General features: G+C 38.1%; 2 protein-coding genes across 9 annotated transcripts in view; one reads left to right on the forward strand and one right to left on the reverse strand.

Annotated features, from left to right (window-relative positions):
- The window catches only part of CMSS1 (cms1 ribosomal small subunit homolog (yeast)), a 226694-nt gene that overhangs the window by 153375 nt on the left and 49031 nt on the right, over positions 1-24288 (reverse strand). The window lies entirely within an intron of this gene.
- The window catches only part of FILIP1L (filamin A interacting protein 1 like), a 197196-nt gene that overhangs the window by 125571 nt on the left and 47337 nt on the right, over positions 1-24288 (forward strand). For all 7 annotated transcript variants that reach the window (XM_040649444.2, XM_040649446.2, XM_025143870.3 and 4 more), the window contains one exon: positions 847-1025. In XM_040649444.2, coding sequence (XP_040505378.1) covers positions 847-1025 — 179 coding nt within the window. The remainder of the gene's footprint in view (positions 1-846; positions 1026-24288) is intronic.

Here is a 24288-nt window from a genome sequence, read left to right on the forward strand (position 1 = left end):
TACTGAATTGAAAATTATAATGGAATCCTCAAAATGAGTTTTCTCTCCATTCGTGGAGATCGTTTTGTCATAAACTTAACAGTCATGTAAATACCTCTGTTTTTAGAAAAAAATAGTTTAGAAAAGTAAAAAGGGGAAGGATTTTGATTTTCAAAGTGCGGTACAAGGCAAGGCAAACCCATTCACAACATGAAATTTGAGGAAATAAATGGGAAATGCCCCCTATTTACTATCCTACTCCTGTTTTGGGGCTATTATGTCTAAAAAGTATATGCATTTCTTTGAAGCAACCCTACTGTCCATGGAAAACACTCCCATCCATTAAAAAAATTACCACTTACTTGTTCTACAAACAGATTCATGTATATAGTAAGCAAAGGAGACAGGATTGTTTTCCACTCTTGGTTATATCACACATTTGCTGGGAAACCAGAGGAAAACTGCTTTATGATCTGTCTGCCTTAACTCAGTACTCTCATTCTCTACAGAGATACAAATAGATTTCTACTTCTATTCAACCAAAAGTAGGTCTACTTCTATGTGAAGTAGAAGCTTCTTTTGCCAAGGCGTCTGTTTCTATATCAAAATTATCAATGACAAAAGCACATTCATGGCAGGAGGACGTACAGAAGGTAACTGATGGTCCCACAAAACAGTACCTTAACTAATTTTGCTAGATGTTAGATTCAGACTGATGGAATTAAATGACTTTCTCCACACAGGTAACAAAGTATAGAGCCATCAGGCTACTAAACATACTTTATATTAATAAGCTTCTCCTATAATATTTTATTGATGGAAGTTTGAAAGATTTCAGAACTTTTTTTTTTTTTTTTTTTTTTTTAGCTTGATAGAGTTGTAGAGAAACAGAAGGAAACTCACAGACGAATGCTGGAGCAACTTCTAATGGTAGAAAAGTCACACAAACAGACGCTGTATGAACTAGAGGAAGAGAAGAGGAAGCACAGTGAATACATGGAGAAAAGTGATGAGTTTATAAGCTTACTGGAAAAGGAACGTGAAAGGTAAGAATACTACTTGCCATAGTACTGTGAAATACCTATAATTTAATATGTGTATGAATGTGTTCCCTTTCTGCATCCACTACAAATCATCAATATTTGTAGAGTCATATTTTGGGAGTTCAGCTATAAAAGCATAATGATTATTCCTAAATAACAGTGGTGTAGGTCAGCATGTTGGTAAATTGATCAGCTCCATTAGAGAGCAACAAGTGTGTTACAATACAGGGAACCCAGAGAGATGCACACGTGTTTAAAGATACAACCACATAAAGCAGGTTGGTCTTTCAGTGTGTTTGAGATGTTCAGTGTGCACAATGAGATGTAAGTCAGAGCATACGAAATCTGGGGTGCAGGCTACAATGGCAGAAGAAAGACATGAGGAAAAACAGAAGGTGTTTGGACAAATCAAAGCACAGAAAGAGGGCACAAAGGCAGAAGGTAGTTTGTAGAAAGCTTTGAAAATAAGTTCCTGTACCAGGACTGGCATAAAAACCATAACTGAAAATGGCAACAGCTTGTTTAAGCATAACGTGACACCAACTTTCAGAAGGATAAAGAAGAATTTAAGGACATTTACTGCCTTTAAAATTTCAAAACACAACTTCTCTGAATCTGCTGTAAAACTGAACACATTCTAAGGAAAAAGAAAAAAATGGAAGAACATTTCCTATTCCGTGGATAGCTACTCCAGAAGATAGGAGTATATTGTCTGTGTTTCCTTTTGCTTCGGAACAGCTTCCAGATGGAAATGTTTGGGTGTGAGAATGTCAAGCTTATTCTAAACTCACATTATGCATAGATAATTCTTCCTCTGCTTCGCCTGTGTAACATCATGTTCCATGTATTTTGGCAGCATTTACTACTTTCACCCCTTCCACTACACCTCTCTCCTTCACGTCTATCATCGATAGCACATATGCTTCCCACCAAGTACACAGCCGTATTTACGCACTGCAATTAAGGAAGCTGGGGAAAAAAATAATTTGCTTCTCAGAAAAAAAAAAGAGTATTAATGCAAGCAACCACAAGCACACACAGGAAAGCACATACAGTCCCCCAGCAAAGGGCAGAAATGGATGTTTTTCTCTAAAAATTGCTTTTGTGAAACATCAGCGTGTTGAGAATTGAAGTCTGAGCTGAACAGAGGCTTTCATCTGTGCGGCCCTTTCCTCATAAACTAGGAGTCACTCATTGATCTCTTAGAGACACAGCGAAACAACCACAATTGCTAAATGTTACATTAGACACGTGTGCTCACACAGCCTGAAAAGATGCTCAGGAGGAAAGACTAAGCACCACGATCTTCGTGGTTTTTTTTTCCTTGTGAAGACAAGGTAGACATGGGAATAAAACTCTATTCCTTGTGCCTCTCCCCTACTCTCCCCATAAAATATTTACCGCTCTGATCTGTAACATTTAGTCTATCTGCCTGGAAAAATGAAAAAGAAAAAAAAGAAAAAAGAAAATAGTGAGGTGCCTAATGAGGCCTTAGAGGACGTAATAATAGATTTCAGATTAAGTCTCAATTTTTCTATTTTCTTTGGAGGACTTATTTTATGAGAAAACTGTAAGGGGGTGTGATGTCACATACTGAGCTGATTCCAAAATGTTTGCCAAGTCATGTCGCCATCAAGATCTCCACGCAATTGCCTGCCATAATAAAAAGAAAGAAAAAGAAAAAAGACAAACAAACAAAAAGTGCTCAGCAAGTTAAGGCACATCTCCCTCTATGTTAGCCTGCATGGTGTGACATTTAGAATACACACCCATACACAGCAAGGTCATTTTTTCTTTCATGTCAAAAATCTTAAGTCTCATTGTAAATCTTCACAGGATGTAAATTTTGCTCTTGGCTTATGTGAACAAATAAAACTCTGTGAGAAATTTCATACATAAACAATGACAACGAATTTTGGTTCCCCTTGCTGAAATTCCATTTAAGAACAAACTATACAGAAAAGCCGTAAGCATTTGTCAAAGAACTTTCTTCCTTTTTCAACAAGAAGCAGTATTCCTTTATCAGTGTGGAAAGATACGTAACATTAGTAACAGGATTTCAGTTTCAAAGCAAAATCCTGAACTCCCATTCAGTTAGTCAAAGAAGAGTTTTATTTTATGAAGGGGCAAGGCTACAGTATATGCTTTAAGAGAACTGCCAAGAGTATAGAATGCATGCAAGCCAAACAAGGTATCTGAGTAATACATGATTATATGATCAACATGAAAAGACTTGGATGTTATGTGCGGTGGTGATGCTGAAGGACTGAAAACTACTGTTTATAATAGGAATAAAGAAACTGTGAGTCAGATCCAATTCTTATATACAATTAAAGATATTATCAAATAAGGAAGAGGGAAAGCATTTCCTCTTTCTTAGGTATGCTCTCAGGAAGAGTAAAACTATTGAATTCTTAAATGAAAACTTGAGTCATAAACTACTTTATCAGATGATTGTATGTTTTACAAAACCAGGCAAGCCTCTATCGTAGTGTCTTTCTGCTGCATTACTCCCTCCATACACAACAGTTCTCATTAGAAAGGTTAACTCTGAATTTCTAATTAAATGATCTTAACTACATTTTTAACTTCGTTATGTTTTATCATACTACACATAAGCAGTCTTCAGTGAGTTGGTACAAACACTTCATCTCAATCATTTAACAATCCCTTTGACTTCATAGCAAGACAAAAAAACTGAAGTTTCTCCTAAGCAATTGTACATTGTCAGACTTGTGAGTTTAAGACAAGATTAGTGACAGCTTTCTAGATTTAATATTAATCCTTTAGATATTTCAAACATTTTTCTACTGCCTGCCAAAACTACTCTTCCATAGTTCACTTTTGTAGTTCAGAGATGAAAATGGATCTTCCAAGCTGAAAAGTCTCAATCTTTGTAGGTCCATCCCAATAGGGAATTAACTTCTCCAAGTTTGGAAGAGGGAGAAGGGTCATTTCAATAGCATTTAATTTGCTAAGCAATATACACTTACCAGTCATGTATAGTTTGAAAGTGTAGCGACAAATTCCTATTGAATAAAAAACAGTTTTCTGGGGAAGAGGAGGCCAGTGGGCAATGACTGCATAAGTCTTTCCTGCACTTCATCAAGAGTTGTACTCTGTATGTGTAGAGATTAGACAGAAACAGACCAATTGTACACGTGTGGTAGTGGCCTAGAGCTAGTCCAATCAAGTCCATAGAGGAAAATCCTATTGTAGCAGCCCCCAAATATATCATTACAAGAGTTCACATGAACATAAACCTCCACACACTAGACAAATGAGATGCACTTGAAGTACCATGACATAAAAGCCACCGAACTGTTCAGATGTTGCATTCCATGGCAGGTGAGTAGGGTCGAAGACAAGAGTAAGAACTAGGAAGAATACTTCCTTTGCCTCTCTCAAATAAACAGAGCTAATGTTTAGCACCATATAATCATTTCTTCCTGACCTATTCCTTGATCCTTCCCATCCTATCATTTTCATGTCTTCTTTTACTCACAACTCACTTTTGCCATTTTACTTCACATTAACTGCGTGTTCCATGCCAACAAGAATCTATTCCAAGTTTAAATGCCTGCAACCAATTAATGTAATCCAGTGTTCAATTACGGAAGTTGGAAAGAAAAAATATGCCAGAAAGAGCATTTCATGCCCCCTAGAAGCATGTCCCCTTCATGAGACTCCCACTTTTGCCCCTCTCCTCTTCATTCTCAAAGGCAACTACAAAGAATCAAGAATAAATACATTCTGGACCACTGCTTTGTCTGATAGTATCGACGCTTCCTCTCCTTCCTTTCCCACCCATTTGTCAGAAAATGTGGTTAATAAATAAATGAATAAATAAATCCAATCCTGAAAATACACAACAGTTTTTAAAATACAGATTCAAATATAGGTTTCACTGTATCTTTACTGAGGATGTACCTACTTGTCCAGATAAATTTATAAATACTCCATGCTTCTGGAGTACAATTAAGTAATAAAAGTTATTTTAGGACATAATTCGCAAAACTAAAATATGAAACTAGAAAGTTTATGAGATAGATATGCTTCTAGTTTGAAAACATGACATATGCATGCAAGTGTTCATATATTTACATATTATTCTCCACTTCATAAAACAAAATGAAGTGCCTGAGAAAACAAACAAAAGAGCAAAATGATAAGCACTTACACAGCCTTTTCGTCTCCAAATATCAAGGAGTTCTAAATATTATGTGAGCACAGTTATTTCCTGTTTTCTGAATACTGAAAGGGCATGAAGGTATGAGTGGAAGTAACCTTTCTCTGCTCACAGCGTACCTGAATGCTTAGACTGCAGGAAAGGAAGAAATCTCTCAATGAATAGATGTCCTCCATCTTCAAACTCACTACATACTATGGCTAGCATATTGATTCTCAATGACAACAAAATGTAAAAACTTTAGTAAGTTTTACAAGTAAGTGAACATTGTTATACAGGACAGGAAAAGAAACAGCAGTTTGCCCATCAGAGATGTAAATGGACTTTAAAGGTAGTTAGAATAAATGTTGCCCACAGAAATTCAAGTTTTCAAGATGAGATTTTTCTATACGGAGTTTTTGCTTTAGCATTGAGTTCACAATCACAAAGGTCAGACAAAGAATGTAGTCCAAAGGAGAAGAACACTATTTTTTTTACAAATAAGATAATCCTAACAGTTCATAAATAAAACTTATCCCTTTTGCTCTGAGCAAGTGGAAAAAGAAAAAAAAAAAAAAAACCAAAACCCAGCCACTCTATTCCACTGCATCCCCCATCAAGAAAAACACATTTTCAGCGTTAAAATAAGTTATTGACATACCTATCTGGGGAGTCAACATTCACCAAACATCATGATTGGAACCTGACCTGCAAAAGTCCCAAAACTTTGGTCTTTCGCATCTAACAAAACACAAAAGAACTGTGCTTGTTGCCTCAGTTGCTATCTCCCTCAATGACAGTCAGTTTTGACTGACTACTTTTGAGCAGTACAAGTTAGAAGAGGTCTGGAGGCCTCCAGCACAACCTGCCATGTGCAGGGCCAACTTCACAGTTAGGTTGCTCAGACCTTTCTCTGGTTGACTTCTGAAGAACTCCAAGGGACAGTGATTCTACTGCCTATCTACAGGCTCTTCCTGCAGTCTTTGCCATCCTTTCCTGGAGACCCTTTCTCTCAGGTTCATTATAGGTATCATCCTGGTCTCTTTTCTGCCTTGAAATAGCTGTTATTACAAGCTCAGGAACCTCCTTTCTAGCAAACTCTAAACCTAAAGCATCATCATCATCATCTCTTATCTTTTAGCTGCCTTAGACACAGATGAATTTTCCACACTTCCTTGATATCTCACCTGCACAGAGTTCAGTTAATCAATTGGAATCCCCTTACTTCTCTAAAAGCTTCTGCAGTGGTACCCTGTGTTGCAAACTCCATTTTGTTCACCCCTGCTCTGTCTATAGAACTCAATACATCTTATTCTTTAGGTCTTCTTCTTTTTCTGTGCTTATTTTCACAGAATCTCGAAATCAGCTACCACCTCTATGCTGAAGATTCTCAGGTCTACTCTAACCACTGGAACCACAAAAATCTCACCTTTGGTGAGCAACCTGAGAACTTTATCAGACCAGAAGGGAAGTCAATCTTTTATCCCCTGCCCATGGTTTCATCCTTAAGATTCTCTAACACCTCATTTCATAAAACCAGGTTAACAAAGTCATGCTGTTTGTCACTCAGTTTCTCACACAGGTCCATTTTCTCTCTGAGCCTTTCTATCTTTAAGTCTCACAAGTTCTTCTTCACCACACCTCCAAAAAAAAAAAAAAAAAAAGAAAGAAAGAAAGAAAGAAAGAAAGAAGAAACACAAAGAAAATAACCAACTGCTGGCACCTTTCTGTTCTTTCATCCAAAGAATTCTTTTATCGTTTCCACATTAGCTACTTCACCCCTCTCCATACAACTCTCCATGGATGTACAGCCATTACTGCACTGAGGTTATGTATTTCCTTGTGTACCTTTCTAATACATCTTTATGTTCTCACTGAATGTAACTACATGGCCCAAATCCTCCATCACAATACAACTGTACTAGAATTAGGTAAAACGTGTGGTTTTAGATAATTGTGCACTTAGGGTTAGAGGTCTTTTTAAACGACACATGAAACTAACTGCTACATGTACTAGGTCAGGTGAGCAATGCTGGAAAACCAGAACAGTGCATCAAGAAGAGAAGTAACCTCAGCTGAGATGTGAAGTAAGTTAGCATGTTGTCAGCGTAACATTGCTGTACTTGAATTCTGACACATTCGCACATTGGAATAACAATATATTGTATGTTCAGGACTGGAAAATTCAATATTCCGTAGCAGTGGGTATAATTAATATTTGCTGTTTTTATTAATGAAACCTATTAAATATTATAAGAAGCAGGATCTTATCTTTACAGAAAGCTGCAGTAAAAATAAACACTGTCAACTTATTTATTCTACATGTTAGCAGCAGTTTTTAATTTCATGCACACTAAACTATTGTTATAGATTGCATTGTACTCAAATGCAATCATTTCCTTTTAGCTTTCTGGCAATGAGTTATATATATTACATATGCCTGAGACTATGTCTTGAAAGTTGTGAAATCGATGCCAGATCTCTGTACATTTGACCTTTTTCATGGGTATCTAGTGCTCTGTAGGTGAGTAAGAGAGACCCACCACAAACAAAACATTAGCATTCTTATTCTGCACTACATCCCAATGGAACAGTCCCACTAATAATAAATACCACTGAGGCACAATGACAAGACACTAGGAAGTGATGTATGCAGATTAATTACCTCATGCTTGTACATGAAGAACACCGTACCATTTTACTACATAACTTTCAACAGATGTTGTGAAATTAAACTCTTGTCAAAATTCAAACATTCAGAGATTTATACAACAGTTTCTGTGAATGGTAAAGGGTAAAATACTTTATCTTAAAAAATAAATGAATAAAATCATGTTAGCAAAGAAGTTAAAAAAGCTCAAAACTTTTAAGTAAGGTCAAATTATGTTTACTCCAAAGCAAAGAGTAAAGAGAAATGTGAACAGAATCAGGGCTTTCAACTCAATGTTGATGCAACTGAGAAATTTTTTTGGATCTGTGGTGCAGTTTTCATTTATTCCACCTAGTGCAAATCAGCCAGCAGATGCAAGATCTGGTGATAACCATTTATCATGCAACTCCACCAGCATTCTTGGAATGAGAGAGAAGTGAGGCTCACACTCAGTTTCTTTAAACTTTGAGTACAGGAGATCATAGAATCGCTAAGGTTGGAAAAGACCCACAGGATCATCCAGTCCAACCATTCGCCCTTCACCAATGGTTCCCGCTAAACCATGTCCCTCAATACAACATCCAAACGCTCTTTGAACACCACCAGGTTTGGTGACTCCACCACCTCTCTGGGCAGCCCATTCCAGTGCCTGACCACCCTTTCAGAGAAGTAGTATTTCCTAAAATGATATCTCTCCACTGCCTAAGGCACTGTCATGACTACAAATCCATACTATCATTGGGTACTTTGTGGCAGAAGAGGACACGATGGAAAATCTTAGTCAAACACCCTTCTACTCTGCTGTTCTGTTTTCCCTCCAAGGTGGGGAAACCAACGGGCATCATCATATGCCGTCACAGCAAAAGGGAAGAAATTCTTCTGAGAGGGATGAGCATGGAAAACCACCTCTGTGGTAGCTCTAGTCAGCACTTCTAACCGTGCTGTCACAGCTCAAAGGGAAAGATGATCTTTGAAAGCTGGCAAGTGTCACAATATTTATGGCTCCTGTAAATCAACACCAATTCCATATATTCTATTTGCAACCGAACGAGTGACCAGCATGGGTGACGAAGGACTGACAAAGCATTCTTATGGCGAGATGCTACCCTTAGTAATTGGGCACTTGCTCCACTCACTGATTTATATTTCCAAATAAGACGCAGTGCACTGCTCCACGTACAGCACAGCATAACTTGCCTCATCACAAGCAACAATAGAAACGGATGACTGCACTGAGACCTGTGACCAAAAAAAGACACAGTGCCCTTCTGATTCACTGCAGGGTGGGGCAGGGAGAAGGCCAGAAACTGGCACAAGATTTTGTAACCAGTTTTAAAAGAAAACACCCGGCGTTAGACAGAGAGAAGAATCTATAAACTGCTCTCTGAGATAGCAGAAAAGTCTGACGCCATCATAATTTTTCAGAACAAACCAATGCTCTGGGAAAAGCTATGCTCCTATTTCAGTGTGGAGGAGAAATCCAAATGAAGTTAAGATCTTTCTCGTGACAGAAAAATTTAAGTGAGCAATATGTGCTACTATTAGCTTCATATCTTAAGGATAGGCAAGAGAAAAACGGCCATGAGAACAGGAGATGCAGGTCACACACCAGTTATCAGGACCCGTGGTCTAAATTCATAACCAAGTTTCCCACGGCATATTGTGAATTTCACTGCATTTATGCCTAGCTACAAAATCACTGAGCATTACTTACATATAGTTATGTATATACACATGTATACGTATATGAATGAAAGAAGCTTATATGGGAGTTGAAGCACTTTAAGTGAAATGTCACAGCCCCACTCTGGGCTTCAGACAGTAATTTTAAATTGAATAAAGAGGAAAATCAGTAGTACTGAACCTGAAGAGAACAAGGATTACTAGAAAAAAGCTCATGAAAAAAAAAATTATCTTATAATTTTTTGCATAAGTACGTTTTTTTGTTTGTTTGTTTCTTGAGCCTGAAACACATGCTATATAAACTTCAGTGAAAAACAACACATGTGGACAAAGTAAGGCACAACTTACTTAGAGTCTGAAGACCAAGCCCAGCGTGAATACACTGAAAAAGCATAGTGAACATTTCAGCCTTTTAGCTATGAAGATTAAGACAAAGCCAGAGGAAGTGCATAAATACAGAAATAAACTGTTAGGATGGGCCAGACAGGTGATAAGATACAGGTCTATCTCAGCTCTGTAGCAGAGAAACCTTGAGACTGGTGTTTGAGTGGCTTGCAGCCACTTAGGTGTGCTACCTAAGAAGCATTTGAATGGAGAACTGCAAAGTCCTCTTTAGTGGGGTTCAAACCATGCCCCTTGGGAGAGAAACTGATATAGCAGCTTCTGTGAGGCATGGTTTGGAGGTATTCCAAAGGCTGAGGAGGCAAAGAGACTTTGGCAATCCCTTTACCCTCCCACAGATAAGTGAGTGCTGGGGAACACTAGTGGTAAAAGCCAGAGTATGTACAGACGTACTGACAACAGAAGGCTCCAGTACTAAAGGATCTCAAACCATCATTTGATCATCGACAGCTTTGTTTTTTCCTGCCTGAAAATTAAAGAACAGTTGTAATGTCAGGATAATGGAAAAGGAAAGAGGAGGTATTATGCCATAGAAAACTTTTATTCACCCCCAAAACGGGAAGTTGAAAGTGCCAAAGGGACAGTCACACTGAAAATACCCAGACAGCTAACTGATTTGTGTCTGCCAAACTTGGCCTAACATCAGTTATCTTCTCCCAGACCCTACCTTTGCCAAGAGTTTTGGAGAAGAAGGGAAACTCACTGAACACAGAAACATGGTTGTTCTCAAATGTGCATATGAGCTTCACTAGATATGACTTGCACAGACCTACTCAAGATACTCCTAGCAGCTTCAGTGGAGAGAACATCAGGTTATTGCATTGCAAAAGTAAATCACTAAAACCACCCTTTGTAACAATGCCGTATTTACTTGCTTGCCAATACATTTCAAGTTCCAAATTTTGGTTGAAAACCTGAGAACTGATTAAAAAAACCTGCAACTTGAACAGAGCTCTTGACTTTTAAAGCCACTTATAAAGAATATTGCCTTTTACTGACTACCACAGAGCTCCTTAGCCACATCATTTTGATTCACATTATCTCCAAGTCATTGGAGAAAACAAGGAAAGAGGTACTGCATCCTGGAAGATGTTGAATACTCTCAAATCCCATCCAGAATTCTGTAGGACGAGATCTGCTCCCACCAAGACCAAGCACACGCTCAGGTCAAAATCAGGACTGTTTTACATGAGAAAAGTGCTAATGATGAACATTTATTTATAAAATAAAGTCTTATTAGTAAGTTTCATACAAAATCCATCCAATCTTTTCAGTCTACTTAGTGGGATTTGATAAACATCAGTACAAATGGAAGTATCCAAATGATACTAGTCATGTAAAAATAAACAAACACATCTAACTATATAGACTGAAAAGACGGGATGGATTTTGTATTATTTTATTCTCAATTCAGGTGTGAACTGAGACAATAAAAAGGCAACTCCAAGTAAAGAGAATGAAACCCAAACATTCATGGCCACCACAGACATCACAAGTGACAAAAAAGGGGCTTTCTTGAATCATCCTTTCACTTCAGTCAAGTATAATCATTACCAGCTCCCTTGCACATTATCCTTCTTCTTCATAACCGAGAGGCAAAAATAAAAAAAAAAAAAGACAAAAGACAAAAACAGATGATCCTGTAGAAACAAAAATAAAATATAGCAGAAATGGAGACCTTACACCCTCCTCTTCCTTTAATTTGATTTGCATGCTAATGATTTTAGGAACATCAGGAAACCAGGATGTATATGACTGCTAAACTGACATTTAGGGATGTTCAGATTCTCCACTTTCATTTAAGTCATCGAGAAACCCGGGCAACATTTATTCAGATGTTTAGACAAGATTTCACATGTTTCTCATTTGAAAATTTTATCTTACGTCCAGCTGGGGGACTGAGAAGCAAGACACACTCCCTGAAATCCTCACATTCTCCTTTCTTTCAATAGTCTTGCCAGCTAAACTCTGGATGTCTTTGCATTCTGTCAGACGGGAGAATGAGTCAGTCTGTCCCTAACTGGCCTTCTAAAAAGGAAATTGAGAAGTTTAATGACATATTTGGATAAACACACTCACTGGATAAAGTTACTTACCTTCTTATATCACTTTAAGTTTGCTATAAACCTTCGAAATTCTTATAGACTAGATTTAAGCATAGCCAATGAAAAGTATAGATTATAAATAAATGTAATGAAAACCACTATATTAAAACTCAAAGGGCCTCATAAACATGCTTGTCAAAGCCTCACCATTGTTAAATGGTGCCACAGCACTAAATCCATGTTATTAATTGCTAAGTCAGCCACAATCTTTATGGAAATATCAGCCCCGCATACATCATCTTTGGTTCAGAACCTGGTTCTCTTTTGCAGCCAACACTGCAGCTCTGACTGAAGGAGCAATGAATAAAACCAGGGCTTGCACAGTTCAACTCTCCTGAAAAGGCAGTGAAGACCGCTGTTACAGCCTGTGTGCACTTTACATCTCCTTGACTGTAAGACCTCACCCAGAAATCATTAAAATACACTGCGTTCAATCTATAGAAAGACAGAAATACTTAGCTGATTTAGCTTCATAAGCTCTCAGTTTACTAAAAAGAAAGGAGATTTAAAATACCACTTAAAATCATCAGTTCTTGTAGTAGCGCAGATCCAACAACAGAGTATGCAGTTCATTTCTCACTTCTATACTACTTTTCTGAAAGGGTGGTCAGGCACTGGAATGGGCTGCCCAGAGAGGTGGTAGAGTCACTGACCCTGGTGGTGTTCAAAGAGCGTTTGGATGTTGTGTTGAGGGACATGGTTTAGTGAGAACCATTGGTGAAGGGCGAATGGTTGGACTGGATGATCCTGTGGGTCTTTTCCAACCTTAGCGATTCTATGATTCTATGATTCAGTAGAGTCTTATTAATGAATGCATCTTAAAGATTCAAGATCCTGATATCTATGAATTCCCATTTTCTTTAGTCCTATATTAACTTCAGGTCCATAGAAAGAAAAGAAGTCAAACAACAGAGCTTTTCCTAGTTGAACATATAAAACAGTTAAATATGTGAGTTCTTTTAATCGGGCTTTGTTTTCTGTACAAGCTTACAAGTGTTAACAAATTCTAGGATTCCTCTGCTGTACATTTCTTGTCTGTAACCAATCCCATGATTAAGCCAACTTCATAACGTTTCTGATTTCACTGCCAGCATTTCATTTAACGTGTAGTTCAACTCTTACGTACAGATCTGAGTCCTAAAATTTCACACACAATCTTGCTATTGAGTATTCTGATTTCTAAATGCATAGATAGCTGTTTTTATGACACCCAGGAGGCATCCAGAGAATTTCTTGAAGAAAACTGAGAAGGATAAAAATAACATATTAAGGAATTTGAAAAGTTCTCAGACGCAAGTGTAGCATTTTAACCACCTGACTACAAGCCTGTCTATATCACTGCATCCTTGAAACAGTATTGAAGTGCCAGTACTGCCTGTAAAGTTGCATTTCAATATGCACTTGAAGAAATGCTGCAGGAAGAAATGGCTTAGTTTTACTAGACAGTGGAAGGGCTTTGGGAAGAGATGAGATCTCCATAGGATGCACTACTTTCTGTCTAACAAAACAGTACTTAATCTAAACAAAAACATGAAGGTGCAAGTGCTCCTGTACAAATGCAAGAAGTCTGAAAACCTAAGAGAAAAACTCAGATGTCTAGTTTTACATGAGGGCATAAATACAATGAGCTTCTCAGTGTCAAATATGTTTGAGTGAGAAAATATGTTATTTGAAGGAGCATGATTATACTATTGATATGTACCTCACAAGAGAACTAGTTATGTTGATGTAGGAGCAGTACATGTGAAATCAAAAAAAAAAAAAAAAAAAAGGAAAGCAGAAAAGCAGAGCAAAACCAGGTATATGTAATTCTGTGAAAGACTGCGAGCCGAATTCCCAATACAAACAGATGATCATATAAATGCTAGACCGCTGGCCATCAATCTAAAATAACAACACTAATCACAGAGTGATCAGAGGTAGAAAGTGGAGGCGTAAGGGGAGACTGCAGTTATTTTCACATGCTGCATAAGCATCACACGAGAGTACAACAGAGAACAGCTGTTTAAATAGTCTGACTTCTGTAAAACATCAAATCATGAATTGGAAGAGGTGGAGCAAATTATGGGTTTGGCTTCTGCTAGAGCAAGGAACTAGCCCTCAGTGCACATAATAAAGAGCCAGGGATGAGTAAGTTCTCAAATTCAACCTGCTAGTTCTAAGAGGGGTGGAGGAAAAGCAAAAAGAAAACAAAACAGAAAAAACAAACAACGATGATATTTAGCTCTAGGTGAGATAGATACATAACACTGATGGAACCTAACTAGCTACAGCATCTAAAAGAATAAAACTGTTTGAAGACACCATGGAAACAACAGTAACAAAACAGATTCAATGTAAATGTAAATACATACCAGCAAACCAAAAGAAACTAAAACATTCTCCTCAGAGCACGCTAGACAATTTAACATGAGTAAAATAAACTATGCATAAAGACATCATAAGAAGGGAAATTGTGCAAACCAGGATAACAGGCCAGAAATAGAAATGCTGCTCAATAGAAATGCTGTTAAGAACTGCCTAGAGGAAAGTCTGCATCCCACTCAAAGTGAAGAATTGCTGTGGACATCCTTCTTCTCAATGAACAGTGAAGCACAAAACTCATTTTTTTGGACACTACTTGAGGGTTTGGTTTGGTTTGGTTTGGTTTGGTTTGGTTTTTTTGGTTGCCCTGACTGCCAACACTGGATTCCACCATGTGGGAAATCACAGAATCATAGAATGGCCTGTGTTGAAAAGGACCACAATGATCAGGTAGTTTCAACCCCCCTGCTATGTGCAGGGTCGCCAACCACCAGACCAGGCTGCCCAGAGCCACATCCAGCCTGGCCTTGAATGCCTCCAGGGATGGGGCATCCACAACCTCCCTGGGCAACCTGTTCCAGTGCGTCACCACCCTCTGTGTGAAAGACTTCCTCCTAATATCTAACCTAAACCTCCCCTGTCTCAGTTTAAGACCATTCCCCCTTGTCCTATCACTGTCCACCATCGTAAACAGGGTGAAATGAAGAAAGCATTCACATGAGTCTCTTTATGGAGTATGAGTTCGCAAAGCAAGCTAAAGCTGAACTGGCAATAGGAAAAGTTTTAAATCTCATTTGTGCAAACACAAAGCAGTAAGCTTCCTAATGCCTTATCAGGACTGAATGGTATTACAGAGTTTGCATGAAGAATGGTGAGCTATTAGCTGATGGCTAACTCCTTCCCTAGAAAAGCCAGAGAAATGGGAGACAGTATTCATTTTTAATTGGAGATTCTAGGAATAACACAAGTAGAACTGAAGACTTATTCATTTGATTTGACAATTAAAGGAAATTAAAGAATAGAGCTAACAGGTATCAGGCAAATACAAAAAAATTCCAGCCAGCTGAGAGCAAAGCAGGATCATGTGCCAATAGTCTGTTCTCCATCCTCATCAATCCTTGAATTGAGTAATGCTTTGCCCTTCTGTCCCCCCATTAACACTGGTATCTGCAAATGAAGCAAGACTAACTGAGCTCACAGCAGTTCATTCATCCCTATCCCAGTATAAATATGCTTTTCAAGCACTCACACTCTGACATGCCTAAAAACAAAATTCAAGGGTCTGACCAGCTGCTCGCAATTGTTTGAAATAGATGTTTACATAGGCCAATTTTAAAATCAAGTTTCTTATGGCTGTGTGCCTCTCCACCGTCATTCTATTTTGTCACCCATCAGCAAATTTCAGAAGAAATGTAAGAAAGAAGCAGAGATGTCTAAACTATGAAATGCCTGCTGGGCTCCTGACAACGATCATCCTTTAGTGCCCAGGACATTAAGCAAGATACCAGTTTGACCCCAGTGCACAAAATGTGCATAATGAGTTTTTAAGACACTGTAATACTTTCAGTAATGATGACATAGGAGGACTTGGATTCCAACACAAGAAGATAATGAAACCATGAATGTAGGAAAAAAAAATCCTGAATCATGTGAATACCGTAGCATTTCCTCACAGCTTCCAGATCTTTGCTTTAAGAAACTTCTCATGTTATCTTGTTTATTCAGCTGGTATAATTACAGTTGGAAAAAGAAAGCTGAACATTTAATGTACAACACTAAAAAAATCATTGTGCTTCCTTATTTAATGCAAGCACTTCTTGTCAAGTATAAAACAGAACGATGTCAACACCTGCATCACTACTGGTGCCATGTCTTACTCATTGTGATTGCATTCGGGATGAATACACAAAACAAGAGAGTGCACACAGCAGTGCACTGCAGCTCATGAAAAACACATTAGATAGATGTTCTTCTGAAAGCACTGCATATTGGTTTCCTTGTTTTTTAAATAGGCTTTTTCTATTTGATCAATTTCATAGAATCATCACAGAATCATAGAATGGCCTGGGTTGAAAAGGACCTCAAAGATCATCTAGTTTCAACACTCCTGCCATGTGCAGGGTCACCAACCACTAGACCAGGCTGCTCAGAGCCACATCCAGCATCCACATCCAATCCAATTTGACCTCAAGTACTTCAGTTCTTAATATTAAAATAATTATATGTCTTTTCTTTTTTGGTTCTTGTCATCTGGTCCCAAAAGTGTTATTTTTGCAGTCTTTCTGACAAAACATATATTTGGCTGTATCCAAAAGAATCCTAACCTTCACTTTCTGTTCAGATAATGTTCCTATTTCTCCATTTATACGAGGTACTCATAATATCTTATGGTTATATAACCTCATGTTATAGTAAGATTACTTAACCTGGAGAAAATGTATTCAGAAACAAAATGTAAACTTTGTTTCACGTTTGACATTAAAAGTGTGATTTAATCTATAGATGAAAACAACTAAAAGCTTATAAACAGCTTACAGAAGAAAACATCTAAAGTCACATATAAGGAGTGACTACATTCATATGTCTCTGCTCTGAGGGAGGCAGCTGAGCTCCCATTGCTGCCCATGGATTCCCATGACGGTCATGATGGCCTGAACGGTTGACTGAAGAGGTGTCTTCATGTGGAGTAAAATCCCATTCCAGAAGTGGCAGCTGTTAAGATGACAGGTTCACTACTGCTTTCTGTGACATTTGTTTTCATAGGCAATTTGAAAGACAAATCTTCACGGGGCTATTAATTGCATTTATAGTACAGTCATCAACAGCACACTATCTTAGACCTTTCCCTCATGTACCAGCACAGACCACTGAATCTGACCCAGCTTAGCAGGTTCGTGTCTGTTGTGTCTTTCATCTTCTCTTCAAGTCTAATTCTTCTTAAATTTACCTTCCCCTCAATCTCTACAGCTGGCTCACGAGGCAACTTTTAATTTAATCCTGCCTGGCATCTAGGAAGCAACACCTCACTTTCTCAGTTTAACAGCTCACATTGTGCATTTGCTTCTCTTTCTTTTTTTCTGCAGGGGGTTTATGTTCACAAATACGGTGTTACGTGTATGTTTCTAGATAGAGGCTGGTGCATGATAGGGGATATGACATACCTACTCAGTGCCATGTTCTTTGGTCCAAGTGTTTATGAAGTTCTTTCAGAAATGAGCCCTGTTGTCTGACTCAATTCTTTCTGGGATGCCATGTCACCATAAGACTTGCTTTCCAAGGCCCAGAATAGTGTGTTTAAAAAAAAAAACAACAACCCTCCAAGGTGCCTACTACTGGATCTAACGTAATAAAATCTACGACACAGTTCACACTCTTAGTTATGTCTAGACCTCAAGCATCTATGAAGTGCTATGAAATCCATGTGTGAAAAGAATTCACGTATATAAAGTTGTATGATCAAATTATACTCCTTTGACTTAATCTAGGAAATCCCTGATATACTTCTGTAGCCTGCTCAGATTTCTTTCTGTTCTACCTCTGTTTAGACAATTACATCTCTCATTTCAGTTCTTAAGAAAGAAGAACCATCTTTTGAAGAAAAATTCAGGAGATGGAAAAAGAAAAAAAAATCCCAGAAATATCTGGAAAGTACAGATTTTATAGAAGCCCAGTAACTTCTGTTCTGCACTCTGCATGTGGAGCAAGTGGAACTTGGCTAGCAGATACACAATGTATGGGAGTGTTGTCAAGTCTCACAAGGACACATTTGGCAGTAGAGGATAAGATGGTTAGGAAATTGGTGCTAAAGCCACAGAGTTAAAAAGGAAATGTGAGAGTGAAAAAAAAAGCTTCTTAGGCTAGTGCTGCCTCTTCTCTATATTCAAGTTGTGTATTCCTATTTATCAGCAAAGGAAAGGAAAAACATCAGCACTGTATTGTGGAAAGAAGAAAAAATACAATAACTGTTTCAATTTTAACTGTTTGACTAGGTTTAGAGTTATAAAATGTATCTACATTAAGAACCTGAGCTTTGTTTGAATGTTTATAAAAACTCTAAGCTGAGAAGCTCGCAGAATAAACTGTGCATTATCATTGTCAGTGTAAATTACAGGTCTTGTTTGCCACAACCCATTGCAATGAGAAGCTGGCCATGAGCCAACCAAAAGTGAATAATTTAAAACACTCAATCAGTTACATTCTGAGGCATTTTCTTTAGTGTTTAATAAGCTCTCAAGGGATGGTGAAATTACTAAAGCATATTGTCTTGACATGAGCTAAAACAGTCCTTTTTCATCACCACCTTTTTGGGAATTTGACATTAATGCATTAGATGACCGAAAGTCTGTATACATACACACATGCACATGCATACATACATGCATACATTTTTGCACATATGTACGTTAAGATATATTTTATTGTTTTGAACATCTGATGTTCTTTATTAACATTCCATCTTCAAACTGAAATTTTCATGTTCAGTAAAATTTCTACACATATTTACGCATTCATTCTCCCATCTACTCTTTCTACTGGATTCCTTGTTTTATATATGAAGAGAGAGCATCATCAAATGCATCACACACATAATGCATGCTGAATATAGGGAAGGCTGCTCAGGAACTGCTCTTCAGTTTATCTGTTATTATAAGAGAAAAGAGGGCTTCTACTGACAAAGAAACATGTTAACTCCAGAACTAAAATTATATCCAAAAGTTTTTTGTTTCTGTTATTGATAAACAGATCGTGATACTCACTTCCACCTGAAGTTTCTGAACCTAAGAATTAAGGAAGATCTACTGAGCCTTTACATGCAAAACAAGAGCATTGAAATTGTTAACAGTTACTGTAATTTTTGAGGATTCGGGGACAAGCAAGAAAAAGAAAGGAAAAAGATTTTTCTGAGATCAAATGTATCACTTATTAGAAATCAAAATGAGACATTATCACCAAAGAAATTATCCTGCCTCTGCTTACCCTGCAGTTTGGTTTGCTGGGCATCCTAGGTCATTCACTGTTAAAGAGTCCTCACAGTCTGTTTGACAAAGTGCCCTAACATAGCAATACGAAGGCTCTGATTTCAATGGATATCATTAGTTTTAAGATTTATTCAGGACCAATATTTTAGAATATAACGTGACTGCTCATTGCACACAGTTTTCTTTTACTGTGTATCTTAAGAAATTCAGGACACTACACAAGCTGTAAGGAGGAAACAATACTGATGCTTCTCAAAACAGCATTTTACCAGTTGTGCAGAGGAAAGGTGCACAGGCTGATGGATTGACCCTACAGCACCGCATGGCTGTTCTCATCCTTGAGACAGCCCATTCACACTAGTTCCACCTTAAATGTGTGCACATGCCACACCATTTCTCATCTTTGACATGGGATCTGCTCAGTTGCAACTCTGCCAGCATCTCAGCCACCGGTTAAATAGAGGGCACAAAAGGCCTCATGGCCTCCAACTACAAGTTTTGTTCAAGGGATGGAAGAGCCCTAGGGAAAGATGGTGAATGGAAAAAAGCCTGGCGATGTGTTCTGGCAAGCTGTGCCCAACCCATGCATCACAAAATGGCTCTCCTGATCTAAAATGAGGTTTTGGAAAAAGAAATCGGGAAAAGGCAGTTATCAACTAAAACCTCAAGTTATCCTTAAATGCACAAACGTGGGATGAGGTCTGGCACAGCATTACAGATTATGGTGTATAAAATACATACCCTGCAAGCTTGTAGTTTGTCTGTAGTTCTTACACGCAGTACTGGCAATGCACTGCCTAAGAACTGACTGAAATGGCAGGAGCAGCGAGACAGCGAGGGCTCCATGCCAGCTTTGGGTACTTGTGCCGTACAATGCTTGCCCCTCTCATAAAGGATATGAGAAAGTTTGACCAATCATTTCTTATGATTGCATTTCTAATTTGGAATATAATTTAGAAATCTGTAGAAGTGATTGTGCAGATTAAACAAGATTAGATTTTGCTAAGCTATGTGTTTATAGTTTGTCTTTCACAGAATCAACAAAATCCACCCAGGATTACATGCAGAAAAGGTTAGGCTACACTCCTCAGCTGTTTTTTGTGTTGTGACATTTAGCATTGCTGCAGGTTACCTAAAGTGAGTCAAATTGCACGAGCTTGAAACTTTTATATTTTGATGTTTGATCAACAGGAATTCTTACTGTAGGAAAAAGAATCCAATGAAACTTCATCTCCAAATATGTCTGTCAAGTAAGGAAAGCTGCAGCCTCTGTAAACAGTAGCACACAGCAATCTGTATTGCATTTCTCTCAAAAACAAAATTACATCACACACCTCCATTTGCAGTTTCTTTAGCAACATTCTGAGAAGCCAGAAATTCTCTACCTATCATTTAGAAAACAAACAAACAAACAAACTAGGAAAGATTAAAGTAGATTTTGTAAAACTTAGTTTAGACAATCTTATCCCCTACTACCAAGTCATGATGAAATGACAATGACTGTGCTTGGCGGTACCCTAAACGTAGATAAACAAATGTGTAAAAATAAAACTAGGATGTTTTGGCTTCCTCAGAGGGGAAGGGAACAAGGGGAAAGGAATTTGCAACGTTTATTCCACGAAAGGAGAAAATAACATATTCAACCATAAATGTAAAAACCCTGACATGGTGACCATAATCTCAAAAGGTGTCCATATTTCAATTACTGTCATCCATTTACATTATGGAAATATTTTATTCATTAGTCTACATGGAAGTTTTTTCAATACACTTTAATTTATCCACACTAATTAGCTACTATCATAGGATTTTACATCATTTAAAAACATACAAACAGTTTCCTTAAAAGGAAACAGTATAAAGTAGCATCAGATGACATTCTAGGCTTTAAAAAACAAATATTTACAGAGGATCTCTATTCTAATCATGTTACATCCTTTTCTTATAATATTTACAAACTTTACATCATCATTTGCAATAAAGTCCTAAAAGCATTAGATTTGCTGTCTGTTAGTTTTCCAAGAGTATGCAATGCTTAATTATCTCTGAGCAGAATTACAACATACAAAAGAATCTACAAGAACAACAGCAACGTGGGCAGGCTGGGGAAGTAAACAAGGAAACTGAACCCCAAGACCCACAGCAGAAACTCATCCCAGTGGAACAAATCAACACAGACTACATCAAATCCTGAAAAAATTACTCTGGTGACGCTGGACAAAAGGAGGAAATTATTTCAAGGGTTCTATAGCCCAAAGAAGCTTATATGTACCCAGGTTAAAAGTCTCAGTTTAAAGAACTTTCTCGGCCTGTATCCAAATATGGTAGTGATTTCCAAAGCCTCATTATAACCAGTACCCACTGCTGTGTAACAGCACAGCTATGACAGAGAGAAGGCAGCCCTGCATTGATAAGTTGCGCCACTCAGTAGTGGTAGTAGTAGTAGTAATGGTCATCCATACAATGTTAGAACTTCAGACATCTTCCCGCATCCCATGGAAAGATACCTTAAGTGAATGAAGAACAAGGTTTTGATAAAGAAGCTAAAGAGAGATGCAAGATGAGACAACTCAGTTTCACATCCTGGGTGGCAAACTGAATGGGGTTTCAGAGCAGCAGGTACAATGTCTGTAGCTGGAGGAAACAGACTTCTGATCAATGCTCTGTAATTCTAGCATCAAGAAGTCAAAGGTAGACCGGGATCAAAAGGCGTTTCTCCCAAAGCCATGATGGCAAGCCAAACAAATATGACAGAATATAATGAAGTTCAGTTCTGTCTACACCAATAGTTGAGTCTAAAAATACAGCAGACTACTGAAAATGGAGTATTAGATGGGTTTTAATTCAGGCAATGGAAAATATGCCCCTTCCAAACCCAATGTCCAACTCTTGCCACAGATACTCAAAGCAGCTCTTGAATTAGTTCTGAAGAGCATGCTTGGTGAAAACCTTCTCAAAGACTGATGCATTTGCAGATCTTGAACATGACCAGCAGCCCACTGATACTTGACATGATTATCTACCTGAATTCTCTACAAAGTAGATGGAAATTGGGCATGTTTTCAGAACTTAAGAGCTGCACACATGCATGCATCAAAGCTCTGACGATGTGTTTTAAGCAGACAGTAGCTCATAAAAAAGAACTGTTTATAGGGCAACTAATTGCCAGGTCTTATGGAAAGAACAAGTTCCTAAAGTTCAGTTGATCTTGAGAAGTATATGTTGCTTCAGTAGAAAAAAAGCAAGACTTCTGGTAGCATAAAAGACCTTTCAGGCATTTTAGTCTTCAATCAGGAAGGAGCTGCAGCAGTAGCTAGCTCTCATCCAGCATCCTTTGAATGGGGACAGAGATAACAGGGAGCGGTAGAGTCAGCACTGGACATGAGAAAAGGAAGGAAGAAAGAAAAGGGATGAGTTCATTTGTGCTGAAAACGTTAGCATTACACAAGAAATGGAGACACGTGCACATGTTCTCCATGCCCAGCAGGCAGCCTGCACGTCTGTTTGAAATGTGCTCTTCTGCAGGACTGTTGCCAGCCGTGGCACGCAGACAAGCTGCAACCCTCGTGCTTAAAAAGGCTATACAAATCAGGCGGAGTTTCTCACACCATAAAAATGTCACAGTTTCATGGTTGTGGAATACCATGATGTAAATGCTGTCAGTTAACTCTCTTCTGTCACCTGACAGTGGATATTGATTGATATAATTTTAACAAATACACTGAAGCAAAAAGCTCTGCGTCACCCAAGGCAAGTCATAAGAGTAAGTCAGGCCCATGCAACAGCCAGTTAGTGGAAGAGCTCAAAACACTGATTAAAAAAACTATCTCCTTCACAATAATTTTCTCATCAACTGAAACCCAAACAGAACACCAGAAGGACAGAATTTCCTTAAATGCACTCCACAAAACTGACTCTTAATCAGGGATCAGAGCTCTAAGCCTTTATCCTATTTGACCCACATTGCTCCAGTCCACATAGTGACTTTCAGGATTCTGTGTGCATGTGTAACTGACTTCACCAAAGTCGACTTACCAAAAAAACCCAACTAGGGGACAATTGAATGCAGTAAAATAAGTAATACAGAAGTATATTTAAAAACCTAACCAGCTCCACAGATTCCTACAAATACCAGATATATTTTCCCAGTGCTTAGTTAGAATGGGTGACAACAAAAATAACGTAAATTGGTTTCCTTTCACAACATTTGTTTTCATTCTTTTTCACTATAGTATTTGTTGTGATGTCATTTACTCTGGTAAAGAAACAAAAGAAACCCACAGCTCAGATTTCTCAAGTCCTCGGGGTGTTAGCTGCTAACACAGAGTACTAATTAGGGAGCTGTTAGAAAAAATCTATAGTTAGTTGTTTATCTGTTCTTAAATACTGTGCGCTACTCTTCTTCTCCATTCCCAGTCCAAGGGGAAACGATAGAGCCTCCATCCTTCACCCTGGCTCATCTGCTGCTCTAACACAACCACCTCATAAATGAACTTTATAATCACGTAGGACTCAACATTTCAAAATGAAACCACTAGACCATCAAACCCCAGAGCCAGAAGAGGTCACAAAGAAGAGTGAACAAATCAAAGTGTCACTGAGTCCATTTTCCTTTTCTATGGAAGGGTTTAAGATCTCTGAGGAGCACAAGCCATAACACAATGGATTGATTTGCATTCAGTTGCTCAGTTACAGCTTTCCAAAGGCACCTTTGAGAAGGACAGAGGCCATATTCTCAAAGGCAAATACGGTGAGGGGCATTCTCATCAGGTTTGCCCCATCATTTTTCAGTAGAAAGAAAACCCACTGCTGTCCTCCTCCTAACCTTTTTCTTTTCTTTTCTTTTCTTTTCTTTTCTTCTCTTTCTTTTCTTTTCTTTTCTTTTCTTTTCTTTTCTTTTCTTTTCTTTTCTTTTCTTTTCTTTTCTTTTCTTTTCTTTTCTTTTCTTCTCTTTTCTTTTCTTTTCTTTTCTTTT

Source organism: Gallus gallus, chromosome 1 (assembly GCF_016699485.2).
Source record: "Gallus gallus isolate bGalGal1 chromosome 1, bGalGal1.mat.broiler.GRCg7b, whole genome shotgun sequence".
Lineage (NCBI taxonomy): Eukaryota > Metazoa > Chordata > Aves > Galliformes > Phasianidae > Gallus > Gallus gallus.